Source organism: Typopeltis vanoorti, chromosome 7, assembly GCF_054136105.1.
Source record: "Typopeltis vanoorti isolate ZY-2024b chromosome 7, IOZ_Tvanoo_1.0, whole genome shotgun sequence".
NCBI lineage: Eukaryota > Metazoa > Arthropoda > Arachnida > Uropygi > Thelyphonidae > Typopeltis > Typopeltis vanoorti.
In genome coordinates, this window is record NC_143555.1 from 39,915,780 (window position 1) to 39,934,570 (window position 18,791).

At 34.2% G+C, this 18,791-nt stretch overlaps 1 protein-coding gene across 1 annotated transcript in view; it reads right to left on the reverse strand.

Moving 5' to 3' along the window:
* Nucleotides 1–18,463, reverse strand: part of Polr2G (DNA-directed RNA polymerase II subunit Rpb7) — a 112,447-nt gene extending 93,984 nt beyond the window's left edge. The window contains exons 1-2 of the mRNA XM_090395806.1: nt 18,408–18,463; nt 2,540–2,649 (exon numbers count right to left, since the gene is read on the reverse strand). Of these exons, the coding sequence (XP_090251932.1) occupies nt 2,540–2,649; nt 18,408–18,419 (122 nt within the window). The 5' untranslated portion in view covers nt 18,420–18,463. The remainder of the gene's footprint in view (nt 1–2,539; nt 2,650–18,407) is intronic.
* Nucleotides 18,464–18,791: the final 328 nt, after the last annotated feature.

Sequence of the window (18,791 nt, forward strand, 5' to 3'; positions counted from 1 at the left end):
GACTGGAATTACGGATACAGAAGCTAAGAATGACCCCAGTATATTAATGTCTGTTCCTGATGTGTTTTTTCCAGCCAAAAAATCCCCATGAAGACTGGTCTTATGAATGAAAAGAAAACAGAACAGGAAGGAAGATGAAAAGCTGAAGATGGTACTAAAAGAGAAAAAGGAAATAAAGGATTTGAAATGTAAATGAACAGGGAACTGAAGGTCAGAGAATGCATACCATAAATGATTAAAACAATACACATCATTAGTAGATGGAAGAATGCAATGACAGTCAACAGTTAACAAATAAGCAATACTGAATGAATTTAATGTTTGATTTGTATTATCGATGCAATGAGTCAATGTAAGCATAATTACCGTATTTGCTGGCGTATAAGACACCTCCCCCTTTTTTTTATACATTTTTTAGGAAAAAAAGATTTTTTAGATCGCTTCCTGATTCTGCCAAGTTCTTATCATTTTCTCAGTTAGGGGTGGCCCGAAATGCCTCTCTGCTGCCCTGTTTCCATGTTCTTTAGCATAAGCAATCACACGTAGCTTGTATGCAATACTGTAGCAATGCCGATGTTTTTCAGCCATAATTTGCCAAGAAATTCAGAGAAAATTTATCACCATTCGAAACAACAATTGGAAAGTTTAAACAAACAGAACACAGTTGTGATCATCGATGACAGTGAATGCGCATCCACTGAACTCTACATAACTGGAATGATCTCACACACCGCAAGGAAGCAAGAAAGAAATTGCATACCTCGGAACAGAGAAAATTTCCTGAAATGAAAGTAATAAAAAACTGACTATCGGCGTATAAGATGCACCCAGTTTTTCAGACTTATTTTCAAAGAAAAAAAGTGAGTCTTATATGCCAGCAAATACAGTAATATTGTAAATGAGAGAAAATATGAAGAATTGTGCAAACAAAATATTCATGAAAGTACCAGTGGCATACTCGACCGCCGTTATAGTTTAAAATATACAGGATGTTTCAAATTTAAGTACCCATCAGAGCAATCTGCAGAGACCTTCATTTTCTATTTGACCTTTAATAAGAGGATTACTTCTAGGCCACAAATTAGAGAACATCTCCAGTATACAAAAAACCCTCGAAGTTGCAACTAGATCATGGGGAAGAGATTTTAAACACACACAAAAAAAAAAAAAAAAAAAAAAAAAAAAAACCTGACCAATAGTTGAAATATGGCACTGTGGGCAGGAGAAAATTACATTAATATGAATTGAATAGTATGTGACTGCAAAATGATTCAGAGTTAATGAGAAATGAAGTTATTTCATGAGGTTTATTTCACTTATTTCATAAAATAATGATGTCATACAAAAAACATATTGCATAGAGCTGACGAATGCAGCTTATAATGCCATACAGCATTGTCTACAGTCAAACACAACTGATCTGTCAAAGGGTTTCCCACATGATGTGCGATTTTGTCTTTCAAATCTGCCAAGTAAAGAACTTTAACCTGATACACCAATGCTTTTGAAGTAATCCCCCAAAGCAAAAAGGGTTAAGGTCTGGCGAATGCTGTGATCACCATTTCATAGAAAATAAGGGACTGATTACTCTATTCCCCCTCCCCTGTAAAATGTTGATGCAAATATGCCAGCCTGGTTGGCCGAGTGGTTAGCGTATCCACTCTCCAGCCAGAAGCTTGTGGGTCCGAGTCCCACTGTGGCCATGGATGTTTGTGATTGTCTGTGAAAATACTAGTGGTGGTAGATCTCGTTGGTGTAGATGATGAAGGAAGATGCAATTGGTGGAGACGAAGATGAGTTCTTGGACACCCTGGAGGTGTTAAGTAATAAAAAATAAATTTAAAAAAAATTGAACTTCATATGTGGAAAGGTGCTCCATCTTACATCAACAATGTTAATGTAAGATGACTAAATATACACACGTAACCACAGTAATAAGATTTTTAATAAGTAAATAATATATGTTTAGTCATGAATGCTCCACGGGTTTCATTATACAACAAAGTTAATGTAAGATGTTGAACAAAATAAACAGTGAATAACTTCATTTGTCACTGACTCAATCATTTCAAAATCACATACTATCTGGTTTACATTAATGTAATTTTCTCCTGCTCACAGCACCACAATATTTCCCCATCAGCTATTTTTGAACTAATTTTTTTTTTATTATCAAAATCACTTCCCCGTGATCTTGTTAGGGTACCCACCAAGTCTGAGGGTATTTCGTCTACTGGTTCTCTCTACAGATAAGGGTACTTTAATTTGAAGCACCATGCACATTTCTGAATATATATATATATATATATATATATATATATATATATAAATAGATAATTCTCATAGTAGATGTGATATTTAGAACTGTACCAATTATAGAATATATTTCCACAAAATAACAAACAAAATACTTAGTCACCAGGTGATATGGCACACCCTTATGACCACACTATAACTTTCATTATACAAATAAAACTAAAATTCAAATAAACTCACATGTACATAAAGACTACATAATATGCATATTAATAAAACATACTTTCCTGTGCATGTTCCTTCAACTTCAGTAAAGAGTTTTTGCTTGACAGTCTCTAAAAGCTGAGGACCAAAATAGCGAGGATGGAGGAGAATTTCATGTTCCAAAGAGATCTAAAAAAAGTACTTTCTAGATGAAAATACCCACAGAAATATCTACAGAAAACTTATTGAAATCATCAAATAAATTCATTATAGTCTTAAAATATTACTTAACTATATTAAGCATAACTAGGATAAGTCCAATAATTTTTTTTTAAACTATAAATATAATTATTTTTAACAGAGGAAAATAAAACTATTCTCATGTTATTCGTGTGATTAATTTTTATTAATACATACAGTAAAATTCTATTGCAATATATTTTATCTGGTAATATACAAATTAAAAATTCCTGGAATAAGGGAAATTATTCTGAGAATCCTAATCTTGACCTTTCCCATTCATTTTTTAAAATTCCATTCATATTAAAACCAGAAATAAGTGTACGTTTCTTTTTTTTTTTTTTTTTTTTTTTTTGTGTGTGCATATGTGTGTGGAACCCAACTGAAATAAATTTACAAGAAATGAATGAGACCACAACATAAAAAATCTGATATCCCAGATTTAACTGATTGAACAAAACATGCCAAATATATTCATAAAAACTGAAAATGATCAGTTAGTTCTACCTCATAAATAATAATACTTTGTAAATGAAAAGCAAAAGCCCATAGTACAATAATGTGTGCATATGGGACAAATAGAGAAACATACAATTTGAGTAAAATGAAAATTTTCTAGTTCTGCATAACATTTTAAATAAGTTGGAAGTTTTCTGATGTATAGTCTTGTCAACAGAAGTAAATACCATAAGTAGGCTTAAAGGTCAGTATATGGAAATTCTGTTCTAGAGACCAGAGAGAGAGAACTTTCTTCAAGTCTCCACAGGGTAGTAGTCTCACAGCAGGGCAATGAAACTATTACATGAAACAAATAATACAGAAACAATCATAAAAAGATGTATTCTACAAGAGTATTCTTAGACAGTAACATTATTCAATTTCATGGTAACAGACCTTTGGCCACATTTTTATTTTATTTATTTATATATACTGTTTATTTATTATTATCTGCAAGATATAAATGTGCATCATTTTGAGAGGTTTTCCATATTTTGCACTTTAAAAATGACCAATCAGAAAACAGATGCCTCTGAAAAATTTAAGTAGTTGCCACAAATACCAAATTTTGAGAAAATATGTTTAGCAAGACAGTCAAAATTAATCCCATAAGTGCTTACACAATTGGCAAGATACATCTTTAAAAAAATACTATAGAATAAACTCTTTAAAAGAGTGTTTATTCTATAGTAGCTTTCCTGGGGAGAATTTTTATAAACTTTCATGCCTTCTGCTGGATTCAAACACAGCATTCATGGTCAACAAGCAATGCAATTTTGATCAATTGAGCTAGCCAGACAAATGAGACTTCGTGACAATCAATAGAAAAGTGACTGAACAATGATTATTATTTCAACGAGTTGTAAAAATGGCAAACTACAAATCAAAACTTTTATTTGTAGCACAGAAAAAAAAGCATGCAGTATAAAAGCACAGAAAAGAACTCAATACAACCACAATGGAGTACTGCTTTTTACATACATACACTTTACACAAAATGGTCAACCAAACTGTCTTTCCAGACCAAAAATTGAGTGTGGCTACACTTTAGTAACTAGTCAAAGTGAATTAGCAGGACACACACTGGATTAGCATTACATATGAAAATGGCAAGGTTTCTGCCAGAAACCTGGGTATTTTTTTTTTTAGGCAAATGAGCCACTAGACAACATGCAATTAATAGACATAATACACTGGCCTCATAGCCCCAAACTGCTTCAGCCATAAATCCAAAACAACTGACCAACATATCATTTTAAGAATCAATGTTGGCCTCATATTGATATTATGTATTCTGGATATGAGAATATTTTTTCTTAACTTTGCAAACTCTATATATATTAGGCTTGCACTGCACTCTGTTCCATGTAATTAACCAGTACTCTAATGCAATCTAGGAACATAAAAACTCTAGAAAGAGGGGGAAAACAGCATTCCTAGATTTGTTCTCATAATACACAAATTTGTGCCTGATAATAGTTTTATATATAAGCAACTGGTGGAAAGTGGTAGCTATATAAATTATGCAGAAAGCAGCTTTTGTGTATAATTTAATGACTTACTAATATAGGTATGCCATTGATTTTCTGCAAATGGATACCACCTGACTAGTTCAGAAACCACCACAGATGGCACTGCATGTGACTCATGCATGCTTAATTATTTACATCTGAAGTTGATTGCAATCTCCTGATTGTGTTAATTTTTAGCTTATTTTGCTTACATTTAACCCTACCAGGGACTCTTAAGCAAGTACCAGTTTACAGTGGTGGTGGTATGAAGCACAAGCCATATCAATAGACAATCAAGATAGAAGTATCAAAACAACTTGACACATGGAGTTTTGGTGCAGAAACTGTGTACATATGATATTGGTTCATCTACTGTTTTTGATATAAAGAACAAAAGGCACAAAATTTTGAAATTCTTCACAGACAGTGATTCCAAGCAAATGAATGTTAGAAAAAAAAACTATGAAAAATGGTAACACTACTGAGCATGAACAAGTGATAACGGAATAATTGTGACATCATCAGAATGATGGGGGTGGATTTGTCTAGTAGCATATTAATGGAACATTCCATAAAAAAAAACCTTAAATTAGAACATGAGTGAGACTGCAGTGAAGAATGGCTTCAAAGGTTTACATAGCTTCTTGAAATTTCTATCCACAAAGTGTATGGTGAAAAAGTTCTGCAAATCACAGAGAAGCTGCCGAATATCCGGACAAATTTGTTATCCTAGTTGTCAACAAGCTTCTCGATCCTGAACATATATAATGCTGATTAAACTGCATTATATTGGTGATGCATAATGCAGAGAACATTCACACCAAAAACAAAGGAAAGCCTACAGAATTCAGGCAATCTAAGGATGGAGTTACTTCTTCTTAGGGTGCCCAAATGCAGTAAGCAAGCACAGATATAAGTCACTGGTGATAGGATATGCCCTATGGCCTTGAAAGGTGTTAAAATTTATTCCATAATATACCATGCATATAGTATATTATGGAATAATATAAAAATATAATATAATATAAAAATGACTAGATTACCACCCAAGCTGTCAGAATGGTTTGAAAACTTTTTTCTGCTTGAAGCCTGAGTGTAAAAGCACACCTTGGCCTACTGGAACTTTGAAAAATTCTTCTCATTCTGTTCAGCTAGCCTCTAGAGTCTAACTCCTATGTAAAAAGATGTTTAAACAGTGTATTTACCACCAAAGTGTACACTTTGGTGGAAAGAAGTCTTTGGCTTGCTACTAGTGCCTGGAGAAGATACAAGAGTCAATAATAAAGAAATAATGGCATAAGTTGTGGCCTGTCTTCATGTTTGTAATTCTCATGATGAAAATATTGGAAATGGCTTATAAGATTTATTATTATTATTAAGAGGGAGATCTCCAGGGAGTCAGGGATTCATTGAGGGAGGCTACATATTACATGCACTAGCTATCATACTTATTCTTGAATTCATTCACACTGTTTGCACTCACAACATCTAATGGTAATCCATTCCAATCATGCACCACCCTGTGAGAGAAAAATCTAGCCCTCGACTCCTTCTTAGCAGCATCCAATCTCAGCTTCCAAGGATGCCCTCTTGTCCTTTCCACACCCTCCATAAACTGAAATCCCATATGACTCTTTCAGAAGTTTGTAAATCTCAATCATATCATCATCCCTCTTTCTCCCTGTTAGCTAGTGTCTGCAGTCTACAAATTCTCAATCTGTCTTCACATAATGAGTATTCCACAATCCTGATATCATTTCTAACACTCTCCTTTGCACTCTCTCTCTCTCTCTCCAGTATAACAGAATCACAACAGAAACCAGACATGTGCTCAATAGTTCAAGTGAGGTCTTATCAAGGCCTAGTAAAGAGCCAAAATAACATCCTTATCTTTGTGAACATTCGCTTCAGCACTGCAATTATCTTTTAAGTTATATTTGCAACCTTTGCTACAAGATCTCTGAACTTCAACTTCCTATATACTAACACTCCAAGATCTCTAACCTCATCCAGCATAATCCCACCAATATAATAAGGCAGTGTTTCTCAAAGTGTGGTACACATACCCCCAGGGGTACACGAAAGGTCTTCGGGGGTAGGTGGCAATTTTCGGCTATGCATCATTAACGCATGGAATCATTATTAAGAAAAAAATAAGTATTTTTAACGTGTATATTTCTCAATAAATTATATATTATGTATGAATTCTCCAACTGAAATTTTGAATTACTATTATCACCATGATGTTCACATCCTGGCGATAGTAACTTGCTCCCTGCGGGAACAAGTAACACGCCCTCTCCAGCAGTGTCACTATACTGAAGATGTAAGAAAAACAAGTAGTTTTATTGTATCACTGAATAAGGTACAGAGACATTTGTGTAATATATTTCTGAACAAATAGTGCAATTAGAGACACCTGTTTTTTTTTTTAGTGGAACTTGTGGCATAGTAATTAAATAATAAAGCAACACGTAAAACCACGGTGATATCTTTAATTAGTTAAAGGACAGATATTTCGTACTAAAATTAATAGTACATCTTCAGTGTCTGTAACAGTAATAGGAATGGAATACAAGCGAAACATTCGGTGGATCACCTATTAAAATACAATCGTTACCGCGTGCTAGGAAATAATAGAAATAACAAATTTAATCTATTAAGATAAATGGTTTTTTACATAAGATAAAAGTCTCCCAGATCTCTGAGAGAGACATACAGTCATTTCTATTTAAATTCGGTCAGTGTAAGATAGTTTCACAACTTTCTTTGAATAAGCGTTCATATTTGAATCTGCATCTATGGAGGAGAACTGCTTTATCCCACTGGACACTATGCGTAGAGTCAATACTGTGCTGCGCCAGACCAGACTTCAGAGGTTTGTTATAATCAATATAATATCGATGTTCTTTTATTCTTTTTTCCAAAAAACGGCCAGTTTGTCCATTTTTAATAAGAGACATCATATTCGCAAGGTATTTGGTAAATGCCGGCCAAAGATAGAGAAGACAGTTTATCCTTTGTAGAAGGTAATAAAGAAGAGATTTTGTTAATAGGAATATATGTTGAAATCAATTGATACTTTTTCAGAATTCTACCTATAGGTTCTGTGATTCCTGGAATGTACAGAATAGGAGCTCTGCGGACTGTTGAAGAAACTGTAGGTGTTGGAACATAAGAGTCAAGTATTTGTTGGATTTGATTGGAGTTGTAATCATTTGATTCCATTAACTTTTTAATGATGGAACGTTCTTGTTGTAAGATTATTGGGGAAGAGCAAACTTTATGTGCTCTATGAATTAGAGATTTAAGAATGCCAAATTTTTGAGACATGTGGTGCGCAGACTTTTTGTGAATGTATCTGCCAGTAAATGTGGGTTTTTCGAAAGACACTTGTAGATAAAGTACCAGAAGACATTCTAATAAGGAGGATGTTCAAAAATGGTAAAGTACCAGAGTTTTCTTTTTCAATAGTGAATTGGATGTGTGGGTGAAGCTTATTTATCCGTTGTAGAAAAGTAGAAAGTTCATCTTCAGTGTGTGGCCAAACAGCAAAAATATCTTATATAAAAAACCATTTATCTTAATAGATTAAATTTGTTATTTCTATTATTTCCTAGCACGCGGTAACAATTGTATTTTAATAGGTGATCTACCGAACATTTTGCTTGTATTCCATTCCTATTACTGTTACAGACACTGAAGATGTACTATTAATTTTAGTACGAAATATTTGTCCTTTTACTAATTAAAGATATCACTGTGGTTTTACATGTTGCTTTATTATTTAATTAGAGATACCTGGGATAAAAATGGCTCTAACTAATGAATCATATCTCCCTCCAACAGAAACTGCTGTATAGACTCAAGCAAAACCATATGTCACCAGTGAAACATATGGTTTTGCTTGATGCCACCCCGTCATGAATGCATTAAAACTAACAAATATATAGTGAATGTGTTTCAGATATTATGGAATTCGGTTGAAGAGAATTAGCATTTCAACTCAACTTTTGGTTTGCCTTTGTCTTTGGTTCGTGCAATCTCTTGTTAATACCACACCGATCGTATGCACTTCTTCATAGCTGCTCTATCTCTACTGGCCTACCATTAGCCATTTGTGAAGGATTGTTCATTACGCATCTCAATTTTTGTAAATTACTGGTAATTTTTGCTTGAAATAATGGGAAAGAAGATAAAGCTATTTGGGTGGATGACTTTGATGATGCACACAAGGAAACTGTTCTCAATGCCAAAAGTAGGATAGCAAATAGGAGCTTCTTGGTAAGTCATACCATTTTCAGTTTTTTTCTGAAAACTTTAGTTTCCGAAAATCCCCCCATATATCTCCACCACAATTTTTTGGCTTTAATTTCGGGTTATATTCGAGTAAATACAGCAATTTTTTTAGCTCTCAAATTCTTAAGTATAGATCATTGATTAAAGACTGGATTTATAAAATGCACAAAAGAGAGCAACATAGCAAATACAAGTTTGCTATGTTGCAAACACTTGTAAGCAACAAGAAAACATTGATATTGTATCTGGATCAAATGAAATTGATAAGGGTGTGTCATCTGACATCTCCAGAGAATCAACTAGGAAGAAGATGAAAAATCTTCATATTATATGAATTACTTGAAATGTGGATTTTCATGGACAGGAAATGAAGAGGAACCTATTCCAAATTTTGTTCTATTAAAAATAAATCATATTTTTTTGTTTACATGAACATATATATTCAAATAAAATAGCCATTTACAATGAAATAAACTTCATTCTTTTGATTAGGGGGTACTTGGTAATAATGAAAATTTAAGAAGGGGGTATGCGGATAACTGAAGTTTGAGAAACACTGTAATAAGACATTGGATATCTTATCACACTAAAGTGAATGACTTTGCCTTTAATGACATCAATTTTCACATGCCCACAATTCCAGCATATTCAAATCATTCTGCAAGTACTGCATATCAGCAGCATTCTTGATTACTCTACCTATCTTTGCATCATCAGTGTATGTCACTTGTCAAATCCTTCCCAATATCATTAATGTACAGGCTGAATAAGAGTGGACCAAGAACTGATCCTTGTGGTACACTATCTTAAATCTTGCAGACTGACATTCCCCTCTATATCACATTCTGATATCTGTCAGTCAGCCATCCTCTTATCCATGCTAATCTAATACAGGAAAACCTCACTTAACGCAAATTGGATATGCACGATAATTAGTTAGCACGATTGAGCGAAATGATACTATTTCCTGCTTTAAGCAAGTGATTAATCAGTTAACATGATTTTTTTACGTTATACGAAATTTTACTTACAGGAAAAATTTTGTTACCAATCTGCAGAGAGTGGCCTCACTTGTCAATGTAGCAGGCAGTGGCTGGCGACACTCGGCAGTTGACTCAAAGTTATCATCACCAGTTTTTTTTTTTTTTTTTTTTTTTTTTTTTTTTTTTTTTTTTTCTTGCAAGTAAGCAGAAATTAATTGACTACTATTCCAGAAAACCTGTTTGACTTATATAACAAATATGTATATGTGCAATGCTTTTGCAGTCTAATACATATACTATAATCTGTTTCTGTGAAAACATTTTTCACAACTAAGAGAGTATGAATTGCATCTTTGTATAGGCCTAGTATCACTAAACAAAATTTTGATATTTGTTTCATTTTTTTTTTAAGTTTATATTTTTTTAAAAAAACATCACGTTTAGTCAAGGTTGTTTCTTTGGTTTGTTTTATGAATACAAATAATGTCCTTCACAAATAAGTATTCAATAAAATACCCTGGATGCACACCCTAACGAAATGTGCCACCAGTGACTGATCATCATCATCGATGCCTGATAGCTAGCATTAACTCATAGCGATGAGTTAATACTAGCAAACATTCATTTTTGAAATTAAGGATTCTACAACCGTGTTAAAATAATTCTTTTTATTATCCCGACATTTCAATCTCCAAATCGATCATCATCTGGAGCATACATAAATATACAAGACAAGCTGCATTACATTTCAAACTGAAAGCCAGAGAAACAATGATTTGATCACATACTATTCACTGGCATGACCTCTAGTGGAAAAAATAATAATAATAAATAAATAAAAATTACATCAAGCTAGATTTAATTCCAGTAACAGTGATGTCCTATTTCTATTATTACAACTGTCATTTCTGATTTAAAAAATTATTTATAAATTACAACATGAATAAACATTCTTTCTTACAGATTTTTTCTTTAACAGTGATGGACTATTTTTTAGTATTAAAGTTGTTATTTAAGATTTAGGATCCTTGATTTTCTACAGTCCTATTTATAGTTGTTCTTAGAGAGGAAGGATTGTGGGACGAATATATGCCTTCCATATGTATGGGATTTTTAGACCATCATTTATTGTTTAGACTGGGGCGATTGATAATGATCTCACAGGCTTCCTTAAATTTGCGTTCAAACCATGTTTTGGTGTGATGTAGACAACTAGTGCTTTTCCAGTCAATTCTATGTAAGGTGTTCAAGGGCATGATCAGAAAGGCCATTTTCACCATAATTATTATATTTGATGTGTCGTTTATGTTCTTTTTGTCTGATCAGAATTGTGCATCCTGTTTCTCCTATGTATGGTATGTTAAAGGTGCAGTAAATACAGTATACTCCAAGGTGGGCCAGCGGAGGGAGTGGATTCTTTTGGAATCCAGCTTGTTCATTAGGCTGAGTCTCATCCAATGATCTGGTGATTCTATTTGTTATTTTTATAAACAATTTATAAACTTGTGACAGCAAGATTATAGGTCTTTAATTTTCTATCTTTTTCTAGTTACCCTTTTTGAATAAGTGTATCATGATAGCACTGTTCCAGCTGTTTCTCATCTTTTAGGCATTTATTAAATAGATTTTCATTTCTAATGTAAAGTGAATTACATATAAAAATTTTATCCGAATATTCTTAAGTAAACAAGATTGACATTTAGATGCTGTAACTGCATGCAATACAATTATCCTCATTAAGTCTAGCTCCATAATTATACTAATGAATAAAACAACAAAATTACACAATAACCATGGTGATAAACTTAAATAAAGTGCAAATATTTTGTACTGAAAATAACAGTACATCAGTGTGTGAAAACAATAAGCAAATCAAAGAAAAGGAATATAAGGTACATACAACAATTAGCTTACCAATTAAAAATAGTTGTCACATGCTAGAAATTAATATTAAATAATTAACACTAATATTTTAATATTAAATAATATTAAACTATTTTTGATATTTACATAAAATGAGAATCTGCCATACTTTGGTGGGAGGGGGGGATCATTTTGATTCAGGTTAGGCCAATGTAAAATGGCTTCACAACTTTCTTTTTAAAAGTGTTCGTATTTAAACCTGCTTCTATAGAGCAGACAAGTTTCATCTCAAGGGATAATGTTTAGTATCATGCTGTGCAAGACCAGACTTTGAAGTTGCATGTGTTCAAGTAGTAGATGTTCATTAATTCTCTTTTTTTCCCACAGAATGGCCAATCCAATGTATGTAAACCATACACAAAACATAACTTATTTTCATATATAAAATATGGAAAAAAATTTTATGTTGCAAACAGTGTTTAATATCAACTTTCGCATATTGCTTTTAGGTGGTTGTTAGAATAACTGAGGTTTAAAATACTGTAAGATTGGATCAGACTTTCATATATCATGAAAAATCAACCCTTGGTTACTATTATGGGTACCTACTATATGAACAAATCACTTTCAATGGATTTCTTTAAGATGAAGATAAGAACTTTTCCTCCAAGTATGACATTTCGGCTACATTTCACTCTGAGTCACGAAAGAGATGTGTGCCATTAAGCTTCCTGTTATGAGCAATGTCACTGCAGTATTTATCCTCTCTAATCCCACAAAATTTGTCCTGATCTATTTACTGTTCATATGTAAAGCATTCCATACGAACATCAAATTTTGTAGACAATAGATATTTTTGGAAAGGACTGCTAATAGATTTAATAGTGAAAAAGCAAAAAAAAAAGTATACTAAAGTTTGGGAGGAATACAGAATCTATCTTTTTTTTTTTTTATGTTGAGCCCATACAGGAGAAGTTGGTAGATCGACCTATAGTACCGTGTATGAGTCGGAAAAGAAGGTACTTGCTGACATTGAAATTGAATGACTGTATATTGTATTCCTTAGGGAACACATCAAGGAGAAGATTGTTCCATAGTATAGCAGCTGCAGGGATAAAGCAGGAGGAGAAGAAACTTGTTCTGTGAGTTTTGAGGTGCACTGTGTAGGGAGATGTTGAGCAGCAGCTGCACGTATTCCAATGAGCTTAGTACTAAGTGGGGGAATTATTGATGCTATTTCGGATAAACATTTTCCATGGAAATATTTGTAGAAAACACATAGTGCAGAGACTGATTGTCTGTGCGAAAGTGGGGGGGAGTGAGTTTGTAAGAGATGGGTCATTAATAAGTCTGATTGCTCTCCTCTGTATTGAGTCGAGCATTTTGAGGGAGCTTTTTGGGGCCCCGCCCCATATGTGGGAACAATATTCGATGGTTGGGCAGATTTGTGATTTGTATAAGGTTAACAGCTGTTCAGGGTTGAAGTAATGTCTTGAGCAAAAGAGAAATCAGAGTTTTTTAGAAGCTGAGGATGCAATGGTTGTTATGTTGTCAGGATAATTCCAAGAAGAGAAATCTCAGATTGTCTGGAAATTTGGGTGTTGTCAAAAATAATACTGGGAAAAAATGGTTCTTTTTTTTTTTATGAGAAATTAGACATTACTGGATTTTATTTGCATTGAAATTGACTAGATTATCTGAACCCCATTGGAGGATGGCTTGGAGGTCTGAATTGAGGGAAGCGGTGGTTGCTGTTCTGTAGGTTGAAGTGACTTGTGTGGAGTAAGGTTTATCAAAAGAAAGGGAGGAGTGCAATGTGCTGTGGTCTGCAAAACTGTGTATTGGGTTGGAGGTAAGCTAAAGTAGGTCACTGATATATATAGTAGGAAGAGGGTGTGAGAGGACAGAACCTTGAGGAACCCTAGCATTAGCTGAATAGTGAGAGGATAAGGAGCCATCCACCATTACACATAGTGTGTGTCTAGACAGAAAGCTGGCAATCCAACTATAGAGGTCTTGAGATAGAACAAACAATGGCAGCTTGCTTAGTAAGCCCTTTTGCCAGACCCAGTCAAACGCCTTGGAAGTATCAAGTCCAACTGCTTGAGATTTGCAAAACTTCTCCATGGCATTTGTACAGAGATAGGTGACATACGTGAGCAGATCTCCTGTTGATCGGCAGTGACAGAATCCATACTGGCAGTCGTTTATTAGGCAGGTAGCTTCAAGGTAGTGTAGGAGTTGGGAATTGATGATTTTTTCCATTACTTTAGACAGGACTGAGGTGAGCAAGATGGGGCAGTAGTTGGACGGCAGTGACTTGTCACCCTTCTTGAGAATGAGCAACAAGTCACCCATAGGCCAATTTCCAGGCTGTGGGATAGATACCAGTGCAGTACGACAGTATATATAAGTGACATAGGACAGGAGACAGTTCTGGACAATTGGAGGAATGCCATCAGGGCCAGGAGACTTTTTGTGTCTAATTTGGACAGTATTTTGCTGATCTCTTTCTGGCAAAAGGATATAGTGGGCATTGTATGTTAGGCATCTGGAATGGTTGAGGGACATTTGCCGTTGTCAATTATGCGTGCATTGGAAGCAAAGTGTGAGGCCAGGAGATTGCCCTTTTCTGTAGGTGATGATGCAATGGAGCCACCTAGGTAGGATAGAGGTGGGAAAAGTGTTGGTCAGAAGTTATGACTGATTACTTTGGCAAGGGACCAAAAGGCTTGGCTGCCATTTAGACAGGCTCTATTAACTGAACATCTGTTTTAAATGTGGTAGTTTTTCTGTATTCTATAGTTTACGGACTTTTTTTTTTTTTAAAAAAAAGGATAACCATTAAGGATAAACACTATAAAAGATGTCTAATTCTTCCTTCCTTTTGTTGTCATCACATATGAAGTAAAATATCCTTCAGAACACTAATGCTGCTAGATTTTTGTGTTTGCTTTGATCCATCAATCCTTCAGTACTGTAAACTTGTTAACATATAAAAAGACAACTAACTTGGTCATATACTTTATTACCAGCAGAATTTAAAAAAAAAATAAAATAAAATAAAATACTCAACTCAAATCATATCACTTTTACTTCCATGTCCGTAGATAGCTTACATTTACCTAAATGCTTAGAAACATACTTTTATAACTCTTATATAAATATATAAAACTTATATAACTCTCTTAAAATCTTACATATAACTCTCTTAAATACTCTTATATAAATATATAAAACTTATATAAAATCTTAAAATCTTACATATAACTCTCTTAAATACTCTTATATAAATAATGTACTGCCTTTAATAAAGGAGTGTAAATACTGTAATACCCATAATATCCATATTCTGTTTATGTTGACTTTCTTAGTCATTTGTCAGACACAAATGACAAATTTAATAGCAAGCAAAGAGAGGGGAGTATTTACTATCTCTTCCTCCTTGCTTTCTATCGCAAGATTTGTTTTATTTGTTGATGTTCATGCATTTATGGTGGTGCTACAAACTGATTTTTCAATACAGAGAGATTGTATTATTATTAGTGCAAGACATGGAAAAAAAAAAAAAAAATTTCGTCACTGTGGAAGATCTACATTAGGAGTCAAAGTGCCCTATGATGCAGTATGACCTTTGCTGTCTTGCGTAAAAATCTCACAATCATTTCACATCTTCCATGTATTGTCCTGTGTCCTTATCCCTGTATCCTATGAAAATTCTCCATAGTTTCCATCTAGTAAATGCCTCAACTACTTAATATTCTATCCACCAAATTGAAAATTAAATTACCTGAATTACACAATATTCCCTCCAAACCTGGGAACCTGAATCGCCCAATGTTTGCTTCATCACAGTAGTTAAGATGTGGTCTGATTAAAGCCTTATTAATAGATGCATCACATTCTTATTTGCTGGTCAACAGCAAATAAGGATATGATACCAGACTATTTTTTCATTCAAATTCAATGAAATTAGATATAATATTGATAAGTCTTCTATACATTTTTAAAATTATACCATCCAATACTTTCTGCTTCTGCAGCTATAGCACATGTTAAAGTTGACTCTTCTTGGGGATGAGGCAGTAGTGGAGGATCCAAAGACAAGTAACCAAGATGGTGAATGGCCTATGGAATACTCCCTGTGAGAATAGATTGAGGATTTGTGGGGTTTTAAAAGTTGCTTGATAGGTAAGAAAAGGAAATATGATAGAAACAGTAAATTATTATATAAAATTAAACATTAAATTATTTATTAGAGGGTACAACAAGAGATAAATCCCTGGACATTGGGTAAGAGTGTGGTTAGCAAAGGTGTGAGGACTAGCTTTCACTTGGAGAGTGCTGAATGAATGGAATGGGTTGTCAGTCAGCTGTGAGTGCTTTGTCTGTTAATGATTTCAAGGAGAGGTACAATAGATATTATGTTAATGGTTTAGGTCTCCCACAATGATTCGTGGGTCTCCATTGAGGCACCCTTGCAAGAGTAATAATTATAGTGATTATTAATAAATTAATAATAATTATTAGCACAAGATCTTCTGCCTTCTCTAATCCCTCCAGTATTATTAGCCTTCTATCTGTGAAGGGCTGATATTCCAAAACTTCAAATTCTTATGATTACTTGGCTACATCACTGGAATTCCCATTCATTTACCTATCCTTCTTACTCAGAACTTCCTAAACCAACACATTGGCAATATTAATAACTCTCCTCAGTTCAGTGGTGTAACTAGGTTTTTGGCACCTTTGGAAAATTCGTACTGATGCACGAGATAAATCCCTGGACGTTGGGTGAGAGTGTGGTTAGCAAGAGTGCGAGGACTTTTTTTCAGTGACAATTTCAATAAATGATAAAATATCCTGTCACCCTTCTAACCCCAGTGCCCTTGACAACTTCCCCAATGACACAATGTTTCTACACCTCTAACTTAGCTCACACTGATCACAAACAAATGAACATCTCACTACAACCCATTGACAATATCAATAATATAAAAGGTCTAATAGAAATTGTTCTGAGTTGTGTGGAATCCCATGTAGCCTTTATTGTCCTCGATACTCCTCCCCCCCCCAATGTACACAATTCTGATATGATATTTTCTCCACCAATTCTTGCTCAATTTCCCTTGTCCTCCATTTCACTCCATGTCCATCTTTCTCATTTGAAGTATACAAACCCCTCATTGCAGATAAACATTTCTCAGCTATCTAACATGCACTATAAATCTCTTTATTTCAGGTTTTTCATCCATGTAATTGTTTAAGCTAGTTCCTAAGTCATTATAACCACCTGCTTCATAATTTCTCAATTCCTTCTTCTAAAGACCTGCATACTACCTCCACTGGAGTCAAAACCATGTGATCACTCTCACCAAATAAAAGCTAGAATGACATCTAGGTCACAATTAACTCTTCTGATCATCAGAACTAGGTTTTTGAATTCAGAGCTATGCACCTCTCTTTAGTGTGAAAATTTCAAAAATCGTTAAGATATCCTATCATTGGTGTCCTAGGCAACTGCCCCAGTGCCATAACATTACTATCTAGGCCAGTGTTTCTGATACTGCAAAGAAATCAAACTACTTTCATGTTCCCTTCACTGCATGCAAACTATCCCACAAAAATTTGAGAAATTAAGTTCCCCTTCTTATAATATGTTATTTCTAATCTACATTACAATAGATGAAATCTCTTCTTCTTCTAGAATAAAAGCAGCAGCACTAAATTACAGAAAACCTGGAATTAAAAAAAAAACAACTTTGATCTGAATTACAGCCAAAGCAACTATGAGGCCTACATATTAAATGTGCTCAGTGTTTCTCATCATGAAACTCAGATCACCTGGGTTTCATGATGAGAAAGTGATGGATGGAGAGGATCCAGGTGAGTGACAAAAATGGTGAGTCGCCTGTGGAATGCTCCCCATGATGACAGAGTGAGGAGGTTTGTGGGTTGGAAAAGTTGGTTGATAGGCAGAAAACGGGTGATATGATTGAGACATTCAAATTACTGAAGGGTTTATATAAGATTAATTCAGAAGATATTTTTGAGAATAGGACTGGTGGTGGGAGGACTAGGGGCCATACATGGCCCCTAGTCCTCCTTAGCTGGGCAAGAGTGTGGTTAGCAAGGGTGCTAGAGCTAGGTTTTTTACTTGGAGAGTGGTGAATGAGTAGAATAAGCTGCCAGAGTCTGTTGTAGGTGCCATGACTGTAAATGAGTTCATGGCGAAGTGTGATAGATATTGTGTGAATCTAATAGTTGTTCTTGACATGATGTTAGGGCCTAGTTCATAGACTCCAAGGAGTCTATGAACTCCTTGGAGTTGCCCGTAATAATAATAATGAAAACTATGAGTTCACATATCCTCAATATCAACTATTATAAAAAGAAGGTTTCCGCACTTCCATACTACTAAAAAAAAATTAGTGACCGAGTCGACCAGTTAAATTAAATACAGTATTTTGCTCATAAATCATGTATCCTGAATGTCATTTAATCACTGAATATAATAAAAATAATAAATAGATAAAATATAAAACAAACTTACATGATAAAACATAGCGAAAGGAACACAAGCTTCTCAAACTAGCGAACGACTTTCTGATATGTGCGCCCTCTATAACTAAAAACTTTGATAGTGAAATTACGAACTAACAGTAATTTTCCAAATAAGCTTACGTTCTATTTTTCATTTATTGATTTATTTTTAAATGGACAAACTGCTCAACATCATAAAAATTCAACTCAAGATGACTAATAAGCAGCTTTAATGAATGAGTCCTAAAAATTCTTTACTGAAGTGTATGAAGATATTACAGGAGAAAGTTTCACTGAAAAGTCCTTTGTTTCATCTAATATGTCTGTGTGTGTGTGTGTGTGTGTGTGAGTGATTTTGATATCACGGAAAAATATATTCTATGAAGATGCTAGG